Below are 10,171 nucleotides of genomic sequence, written 5' to 3'. Positions count from 1 at the left end.
GGTACCGGGCGGTGCTTGACGTCACCGGCAGCGGGCGGGGGCTGCCGGGCTCCGCGGGGCCCTCCCCCGGCCCTGCGAGAGGGCGGGGCGGGAGCGGCCGCCATTTTTGGGGGGAGCGGGTCGGGAGCCTCGTGCGAGCGCCTTCGGGACGGGCGCGGGAGGACGGCGGGGGGGCCGGGCCGGGCTGCCCCTCCGCGAAGAAGTTTTTCCCAATATTCAACTGAACCTCCCCTGTCGCAACTTGAGGCCGTTTGCTCTGCTCCTGTCACTCGCTATTTGGGAGCAGAGCCCGCCCCCCCCCCAGCTCCAAGCTCCTTTCAGGCAGTTCAGAGATCAGAAGGTCTCCCCTCAGCTCCTGTTCTCCAGCTGAACCCCCCAGGTCCATCAGCCGCTCCATCACACTTGTGCTCCAGCCCCTCACCAGCTCCGTTCCCTCCTCTGCACTCTCTCCAGTCCCTCAGTGTCCTTCCTATGATGAGGGGCCCAAAACTGACCCCAGGATTCCAGATTTGGCCTCACCAGTGCTGAGTGCAGTGGCACAATCGCTTCTCTGGTCCTGCTGGCCACACTGTTCCTGACACAAGCCGGGATCCTCTTGGCCACCTGGGCACACGCTGGCTCATGTTCAGCCGCTGGCACCAATACCCCCAGGTCCTTTTCCTTTTCCAGCTGCTCTTCCCCAGCCTGGAGCGTCCATGGGGTTGTTGTGACCCAAGTGCAGGACCCGGCACTTGGCCTTGATGAACCTCAGACAGTTGGGCTCAGCCCATTGATCCAGCCGGTCCAGATCCCTCTGTGTGGCCATCCTAACCTCCAGCACAGCAACACTCCCACCCAGCCTGGTGTCATCTGCAAACTGACTGAGGGTGCACTCGATCCCCTCGTCCAGATCTTGGATAAAGAGATCAAACAGAACTGGCCCCAGTGCTGAGCCCTGGGGACACCACTCGTGACCGGGCAACAACTGCATTGGGCTCCGTTCAGCACAACTCTTTGGGCCTGGCCCTCCATCCAGTTCTTTACCCATCGCAGACACACCGTCCAGGCCATGAGCTGCAGCTTCTCCAGGAGATGCTGCGGGACACGGTGTCAAAGGCTTTGCTGTAAGTCTAAGTACACAACATCCACAGCCTTTCCCTCATCTACCAGGTGGGTCACCTTGTCGTAGAAGACCAGGTTGTCCAAACAGGACCTGCCTTTCATAAACCCATGTTGACTGGGCCTGATAATATGGTTCTCATGTAAGTGTCATGTGGTGTCACTCAAGATCATCTGCTCCATGACCTTGCAGGAGTCTCCCTCAGAACAGAGGGCCGTGTGCCAGCTGGCACAGAGGTTTGTCCTGCAGGGCCTTTGTTGCAACTCCCCTTCTGTGTCATCCCTTGAGAAGTCTGGGATTTGGCATTGAATCAAGTGGGGACCCAGCTGTGTTTGTTTCCATGTGGAGCCCAAAGATGTTTAGATGGAATCAGAGATAAGAGATCTTCCAGTCTCAGAATGCATCGTCCCCTTCTGCCAGTAGCTATGTTAGCTAAAGTTATATTTTCCAATGCTGCGTTGTATTTCAGGCAATGCCACAGGAAGATGAAATGGGAAAAAAAGGTATTTTTTTTAATTTCGGCATGTGCTAAGTGCGTGTGCTCCGTGCCTGCCAGGAGCTGTGCACGTTAGATCCTGGGGTGCTTCCATGTGCTTCTTGGATTTGCTGTGTTGGGAGACAACAGGGGCTGTACTCAGGTTCTTTTTTGTAGAGGGTTTATGGTGAAAATCATTGCTGGAGCAGGGTGTTGGCACCCAAGGTTCTTGAGTGTTTCAAACTGAAACAAATGAGAGGAAGAAAATTCTGTTGGGGGCTGCCAGGACATCACTGTGAGACCTCGTCTGAGTGAAGAAGAACATGGAGAGATGTTGGGAAAGTGGTGTTATATGTTGAGCATATTTTTATACCCCTCCTCAGCCATAATGTTCTTGCCGTTGTCCTGATTGGTTTCCACGGTGAAAACAGCCGAAAGTGCCCTCCTGGTGCAGCCAAATAGAGACGATCCAACTTGGACATCACTCAGAAGCTGAGCTCAGCTCTCCCCAGCCCCCAGAAATACCTGAGGACAAGCTGGAACGCAAGGGTGTTTCATTTCTGCCAAATTGACCCTTTTAATGCAACAGATGGGTTAAACCCAGGAGAGAAGCAGCGATCTCTTTCTTACCTGGGAAACTATCACTGTGGAGCAGCAGGGTCCTTTTCTTATGGTACTTGACAGAAAATTTATTTAGTTCCAAGATGCAGGGTGTAAGTAATATGGGCAGATGTGAGCAGAGATGATGGGGTGAGGGGGAATGACAAACACCCATAAAATCGTGAATAATATGGGGAAGCAATAGGAGCTGTCAGCATGTCCAGCAGCAGAGGACCCATATGGGTGTAGTAGCTTTAAACAAATAGAAGTAGCTCGTGCAGTTTATGCACAGCTTGATAACGTGAGAAGCGGGTGGCTGCAGGATGCCGTGAACACCAGAGGCATGAGATTGAAAAGGGATTAGACAAGCTCACAGAGAACAGATTCCTAAGTGCCTATTAAAAATGTCTACCTGAGTCATCTTCCAGTTCATGAAGTCCCTGAACTGACTCTTCAGATATTCTTGCTATTCTGTACTTGCTCTGTTTCTATGGTGAATTTAAATGAGGTGTCTAAGTTGATCTAACAGCTTGCAGCTGATGATACATGCGGTTCTGCTTCCCTCCCTGCTTGTGAGTGTGTGCTGCTCCTGTTGCACCAGTTTTGGCATTTCTTCAGTTCATTAAACTGGCAGAAAATTAACGCGGAGTGGACACTTTTCTGCCAGATTAGTGAGTTGAATCAGCCCACTGTTTTCTGAGCCTGTGGTATCCATGAAATCAATTTTCTTGCTTTTCTTTGCAAAGGAAGACCGGATTTCTTTTTTAAATGGAAGCGGAGATTCTCCTGCTTTTATCTGATTTCAGATAATCAGGCTTTAGGTATTTATATATATCTATATATAAATTATAGTCATGATAATATCCTGATATTTACTGAATTAGTTTCTAAAAGCTCCCAGAGCACATGAAGGGCAAGAAAGTTACTAGGAGCAGCCAGCGAGGATTTACCGAGGGCCAGTTGCACCTGACCAACCTGATGACCTCCTACAATGAGACAACAGCCTGTGTTGACAACAGGAAGGCACTGGGTGTTGTATTGATTGATCAAGGCCTCTGACGTGGTCTCTCCCACAGTCTACACTTGTAGGCAAGTTGGTGAGATTTGGACTGGATAACTGGAGTGTGAGGTGAATGAAGAACTGGCTGGGCTGTTGGGCTGAGGGTTTTATCAACAAAATGAACTCCACAGTCAATTGGTTACATCCTTCAGGGATTTTGTATTGGCGAGCATGGCAGTGTCGCGTCAAACCACACACTTTCCATGACCATCCTCCCTTTGCGTTGCAGGACTCAAGTTTGTCCTGGGAGGACTGACCAGCTTCCACTTTCGTTATCTTGCTCACCTTCAGTCATGTTGGCTCCTCGTGGCTGACACTCATCCTCTTCCCCAGTTGTAGCAATAACCCGCACTGAAATTTAATTGCATGTACGTTCCATGAAATGCGTTTGTGTACTCCTGACTGCGATCCACACAGCACTAATGACATGGTAAATATGGACATTGATCCCTGTGACATGATAGCCACCTCCTTTCAACTCAGAGCCTATTTATCTTCCATTTATAATCCTTAGCTAGTGTTTTCCAGTTTCATATCACTTTTTTTTCCAATATGAGTTCCTGAAGCACTAGATCAAATGTTTACCAGCATTAAGAATGGTGTAATTAGACCACGTGCCTTTTTTTAAATTACCCTATAATCTAATCAACTAAAGGGCCTACTTTGTTTGTTCTTGAATTAAACAGTCTCATAAAAGCCCAAAGAATAGTAGTGGATCATCTTCCTATGCTGTGATATTTTGCCATTCTGTTCATCACTGGAAATCAAGAGTAGACAAGACAGGAAAAGGACAAACGCATAGTTGATCCAGACAGAGCAATGGGGATGGGCTGGTTGGCCTCTCAAAGGCCCTTGCAGGACCATTAGCTGTGTTTGATGATGCACATTGGGCGGATGAACCATCAGGAGGAATTCTGTGGAGATATTTGGCCGTCAGGTCCCTGAGCACAGGTAGGGACTGTCCCAGGTTTCTCAACTGGGAACTTTCCTTGGCTTTGGGTACTGATGCCAACCCAGATCTTTTCTGGAAATGCCAACCCCTAAGTCAATGACCAAAATACTCTGCTGGGAAGCCTGTTTTTAAACAAAGTCACTCCCCAGATGCTGAAGGATGAAGTTTATAGTTGCATCTGCTCAAGTAATTCTGTTGTGCATAAACCATCTATTACTTATTAGAGAACAGACTTCACCCTGTGTCTTCTGCTCTCTAGGTGTGTTCTAACTAGTGGGCTGTAATGTCAAGGTCTTGCTCTTCTTTCCGTCTTTTCAGGTTTGTTTGTATATGTACAAAGAGGGCAAAATTTTCGAGCTAGGAACCAGGGAAAGTCAAGCAACTCATGATCCCAGGTAGGGAGGTTCCAGATGCCCATCTAGATAGAGGGAAGAAACAGAGGACACTGTGTCCTTTGCAAAGGGTAGGGCCAGAACATCGGCATGGAAGCAGAGATAATATCCCCCAATCTAAGGGAATGATGTGAAGAGGAAGCCTTTTTCTCTAAGGGCTTCCCCAAGAGTGTGGTTTCCTCATCCCACACCTCCGTTTGCCCACTGGTCTTTAATCCATTTGAGCCATCTTCTCCTGGACTGTTGGCAATAGTGAAAGAATCTCAATCCACTCACCATTTTGAAACAGCTGTAAAGATACAGCAGGGAAACATCCAATCTGGGATGTTGTGTTCTGGATGGGTGGACAGTCCCAGGACCTATGAGGAAGTGATTGGTGGGAGACTGAGAGACAAGAGACATAAATTGAAAAAAAAAAAAGAGAGCTTCAAACTCAAGGAAGATCTTTTTCGCCATGAGGACAGTCGAGCACTGGAACAGGTTACCCGGAGTGCTTGTGCATCTCCATCCATGGAAGGCCGAAAAAAGCCTTGAGTAACGTGGTCTGACATCACAACTGGCCCTGGACTAATTTTGGACCAGCGACCTCCCAATTGGCCCAGTTTTGGACTAGCGACCTCCAGAGGTCCCTTACCACCTGAATTACTCTGATTCTGTGTACCATATGTCCCCAGACTTGAGCACAGCTGACACACTTGCTGCCATTACTTCTATCAGTACATCCAGTGAGATGCTGGCATGAGCTGATCCAAGGCTGCTGGAGGAGAGACAAAGAAACCATCGTTGATTCTCTCATTCAAGTCCCCGAGGAACCTAGACCTTCGTTGTGGGTTCTGCCTGTGACCTTGGCTATCGTTTACTTGGTTTGTCCTTTATCCACTTGCAGAAAGTCTCCTCCGAATCCTTGTATAGGTGGTAGAGGATGCAAAGAACTCCAGTCACGTGGACTCAGGAGCATAAAGTCTTTTTAAACGTTGGCTCTTCCAACCATGGCTGAGTGAAATGCTGATGTGGGTCACTGCTGTCCAGGAGGACCTGCATCACCCAGACCCACGATGGAAAAGATTATTCTAAAATAACACAGACTGTGTTCTCTGTGGAGGAATTGGCTGTTTGTCCATCTCCTTAAGGAGAAATGTTCATGTTCTGGAATACGCAATGTCCTAGGTTACCTAGGAGAACTTGCTGGACCTGGGCTGTGGTGGAGTGTGTTGAAATGGCCACAGTGAATGGCAGAGATGACTTTTGGCAGGTTGAGAGGTGGAAGTGTGGTCAGAAGGACGATGGGATAACCCTTTCCAAGCAATACACACTGCTCATTTGCAGCACGGACACGATGCTTCTGCTGTAAGATGCCTAGAGGCTCTAAAATTTGAATTGAATTTGGACTGCACCATTTGATGTGCTGTCCTGTCTGAGATTTCAAGCAAGACCTCCATGTGTCAGCTTCCCACCTGCTAAATCATAGAATCACAGAATCATTTCAGTTGGAAGAGACCCTCAGGATCATCGAGTCCAACCAAATGAAGGAAATAACCCCAGAGATGGAGAAGTGCAGGTTAGAGGGGACCTGTACTGCTCTCCACAGCCCCAGAAGAGGGTCCTGACATTGCGATCGCTGACAAATGTGTGTTTGACCTGTTCTTAAAGACTTCCAGACACTGATGTCACATCCACCCCAATAACCTTAATTACTAAGAAAGTTTTCCTTCATTCTCTCTCACTCCTCATTTATTTCCACCAAGGAATGAACCTTCTGGGTTGATTTTGAGGCCCCAGCCACTCCACACTGGCACTAAACACATTTTCCTCCTTCAGCTGTGCATGAAAAAAAGAGTAAATAACAGAAATAGAAGAGCGAGGTGCTTTTAAATAATTTTCATGCTATTTATTTTGTAGTGTTTCTGCACCAGCTATGATAAAATCTGTAAAAATTACTTCAAATAAGTCGTATTCTTTCTACGGTTCACCAAAAGCATAGCTTCAAATGCAGCATTGTGAAATATCCACAAAATTTACATACGTGCTATGTTTTCCATGCCCTGCTTATAGTCAGTGTCACACAACTTCTGTCAATGTCAAATGAACAGGATACAAGCCATAGAAGACGCAGATCCCATTCTCCAGAAACTTGTTCAGCCTTACATAAATTACTAATATACAGCAGAAATACCGATGTCCTGCAAATATGCGGCGATACAGAATTCCAGACAGAAAGTAACATATCGGCAAGAGGTTCCTGGTTACATGCACAGCACGGGGTAGCGGCAGAGATGGCAATTTCCCCTCCGCACCTCAGGAATAGAAGCACAGAAAGTTTCCTTGCACAAGGTTGGTAATGCAATAGGAGAAGCTCAAGGCAAATGCTTCTTGACACGTATTAGGTTTTGGAAAGCCTGTTTAAATTCTTCATTAAAAGCTGTATAAATGACAGGATTAATCAATGAGTTTAAGTAACCTAACCACGTAAAGAAGTCCAACAGGATGGGATGAAACCAACAAGCGTCTTGGCAGATGGGTAGGACCAGGGACATGACAAAGAAAGGCAGCCAGCAGAAAATGAAAGCGCCCAGAATAATACCTAAAGTTTTGGTGGCTTTCCTTTCTCTCGCAGCAGAAATTCTCTTCCTTTCCAGGACGCTATCCGCAAGTTTTATCTGAACATGATTGATAAATATTGGGGATCCACCTGGATGGGAATGCCCTTCGTGCAGGCTGGCGTTAATTGAGCAGAGGGAAGAGCCAGCAGAACCGGTAATGAGGTGAGCGGTAGTAAATCGTTTCCCGTATAGCGAGGGTGGCTTCAGAATCCTGGATCGCGCTGCTACATAAATTCTACCGTATAATATTAAGAGGAGCACGCTGGGGATGTAGAAAGCTCCACAAGTGGAATAAATCGTGTAGGAAATTTGATCCGTGTTCACGGCGCACTTTGCGATTTCTTCATGAGCCTTCACCTGCCTCCAGAAAAACGGTGGCACGGAAATGCTAACAGAGATCATCCAGACCACAGCGATCATGAGCGCCGCGCGGCCGGCCGTTCGGCGCTTGGCGTATTCCAGAGCGTCCGTGATGGCCCAGTATCGGTCCAGCGCGATGACGCAAAGGTGCAGGATGGAGGCCGTGCAGCACGTGATGTCTGACGACAACCAGATGTCACACAACACCTGGCCAAAGGCCCACGTGTGGGTGACGGTGTAAGCGATGCTGATGGGCATCACGAGGACGGACACTAGAAGATCGGTCACCGCCAAGGAGCCGATGAGGTAATTTGCAGGTGTGTGGAGCTTTCTAGTGAGAAAAATGGTAATAACAACGAAAACGTTTGCAAGGATCGTTGCCAAAGTTATAACAGACAGGAGGACTGACAGTGAAATCTTCAGCCCTAATAGCGTCCTTTCATCCAAAGCTTCGGTGAAATTTAATGACTTATTTGCTGAGCTCTGGAGAGCGAGCTCTGCTGAGTGGTTATACTGAGTCATCCTCTGCTCTGCTCTCGCTTTTCACTTCCCAGGGATGATGGAGACAGATGCTCACTTTTTCGCTAAAATAGAACTTTTCATACCAGAGTCCGACACTGAAGAAATACGAACTTGTTGAAAACTCCAGCTGACACAGTAGATGAGGTGCTCTCCTAAGCGAGATTTTCCATCACATCAATGACATCATTGTTAAAGCAAAATGTCAACATAATCAACCAGACGTGATTCTGCTGGGTGGCACCATGAGCCGTACTGTAAGTGACGGGAATTTAGGTGGTTTTCATTTTCATCTTGCAGAAAACTAAATCATTCTTGATTATCTTTTATTCACACCTCCTTTCTGAACTAACCTTCTGCAAAGCCACATAAATCAATACTGCAGAGCGAGAGGCCGAAAAAGAAACCTCCGCCATGTAATTGATGCTGCTGTGCTTGGCACAAAGCTATTTTCCCTTCTTCTCAAATAGCTAAATGTCACATTTTTTATAATTATAAGGGACACTTTATTAGTACCCAAGATATAAACCAATACTGTCTGGATTCCTCCTGTAAACACAATTTCTTCCAGATTTGTAAATCAAAGCCTCTTTCTGAAAAGCGCAGAGCTCCGTTCTCATTTGTTCCTCTGGACCATTCGAGTTTTCTCTTCAGCATTCAGTCTTTGAATGCTGAAGTCAGTGGTTGGTACCAGAATTCAAAGCATTGGCACTGAAGCATGAGATGTTCTTGATCATGCTCATGGTGAATGATTGTAGTAACTTGTGGGGTGGTGATTCCCTCAAAAGAGGAAGGATAGATGGGTTAAGGGGATCTGGAAAAAGAAGGCAAATGTTTTAGTTCAGAGTGGTGATATGAGTTGTACAAGTTGATGTATCACTGTATACAGTCTACAGGCTTCCCATACTTTTCTTTTAGATTCACTTAGTGTAACCTGAAATCTTCATAAACCTGAAGAGAACTTCCTAAGATGACCATTTCTGTGACACTGAATAGCGGTTCAGCTCTTCAGAAGTTTTGAACATGGCCATAGTGACCAAAGTCACCCATCTCCAACAACGGCCCGTGCGCTCAGCTCAACCCTGTTGCCCTTTTCTGACACTTCCCCAGCTCTGATGCGTTCTTTGTGAGACAGAGACCAGAAAAACACACAGTGTTGAAGATGTGGATACACCACAGATTTATACTGCAGCATAATGAGGTCTTCTGTTCTCAATTTCTTTCCTAATAATTCCTGAGGTTTACTTTGCTTTTTTAATCACTACGTGGCACTGATCTGACATTTCCAGTCCCAATTAATATCATTCCAAAGCCACGGGTGGTAACACCAGCATTTTTTCCTGCTTGCTCACTTTTCGTATCTATCTGTATTGTATTCCTTCTCGCACTTCGAAACTAAGGTTCTTTGCAACTCTGCACAGTTAGCCCTTGTCTTTATTACCCCGAAGACCTTTCTTTCATCAGCAGATGTCATCACTCCACTATTCCTGTACTTTCCAGATCATTTAATATGTTGGGTAGCCTGAGCCTTCTTTATTTACATTCTTCAAGAATCTCTGGCAAAAATGTCTCTTGAGAGTCCAAGTAGTTCTATCAGTTGGACTTCACCCAATCCGTATACTCACCAGCTTTCCTTAATTTCTTCAACAGATTTGTGAGGCACAACTTACCTGGACACCGGGCGGTCACGCATCCCACGCAGGAGAAGAATCTAAAAGAAAGACACCAGACTGGTTAGCAATAGTAGAGACTGTGTGACTTAAAAACTAAAGCCAACCCCAATCTTGGTTTTGGTTACTGAGAAAAGTAACGTTGAGCCTTCCACATGTATTGCAAGTATTGTTCAGCATCCGAACAAATCCAGCAATGTAAAATAAAATGAAGTGCACATCACCCACTCACACAGTACTTTCAGCCAAATGAATTAGCCTAGAGTTCAAATGAATTATTAATTTTCAACATAGCAGTAAAGGGGACAGCCTGTAGATTGTATACAGTGATACATCAACTTCTGCAACTCACATCACCACTGGGAGAAAGTCCTGCAGAAACCAAACAGCGCTTCAGCAGATACTGAGTTACTGAATGGAGTTTTATAAGTAAATGATGCTTTC

At 46.4% G+C, this 10,171-nt stretch overlaps 1 protein-coding gene across 1 annotated transcript; it reads right to left on the bottom strand.

The window, feature by feature from the left end:
* Positions 1–6,489: 6,489 nt before the first annotated feature.
* Positions 6,490–9,039, bottom strand: HTR1D (5-hydroxytryptamine receptor 1D). Its single transcript, XM_065857072.2, has one exon. The coding sequence runs from the start codon at positions 8,058–8,060 to the stop codon at positions 6,933–6,935; it is 1,128 nt and encodes a 375-aa protein (XP_065713144.1). The 5' UTR covers positions 8,061–9,039; the 3' UTR covers positions 6,490–6,932.
* Between the last annotated feature and the right edge of the window lie 1,132 nt (positions 9,040–10,171).

Source organism: Patagioenas fasciata, chromosome 25 (assembly GCF_037038585.1).
Source record: "Patagioenas fasciata isolate bPatFas1 chromosome 25, bPatFas1.hap1, whole genome shotgun sequence".
NCBI classification, from domain to species: domain Eukaryota; kingdom Metazoa; phylum Chordata; class Aves; order Columbiformes; family Columbidae; genus Patagioenas; species Patagioenas fasciata.
The sequence above is the reverse complement of the archived record's forward strand: the minus strand, read 5'-3'. Positions and strand labels throughout refer to the sequence as shown.

What these genes read in the sequence shown, in the direction of transcription:
- HTR1D (XM_065857072.2), bottom strand. Translation starts at nt 8,060, where the DNA reads ATGACTCAGTATAACCACTCAGCAGAGCTCGCTCTCCAGAGCTCAGCA.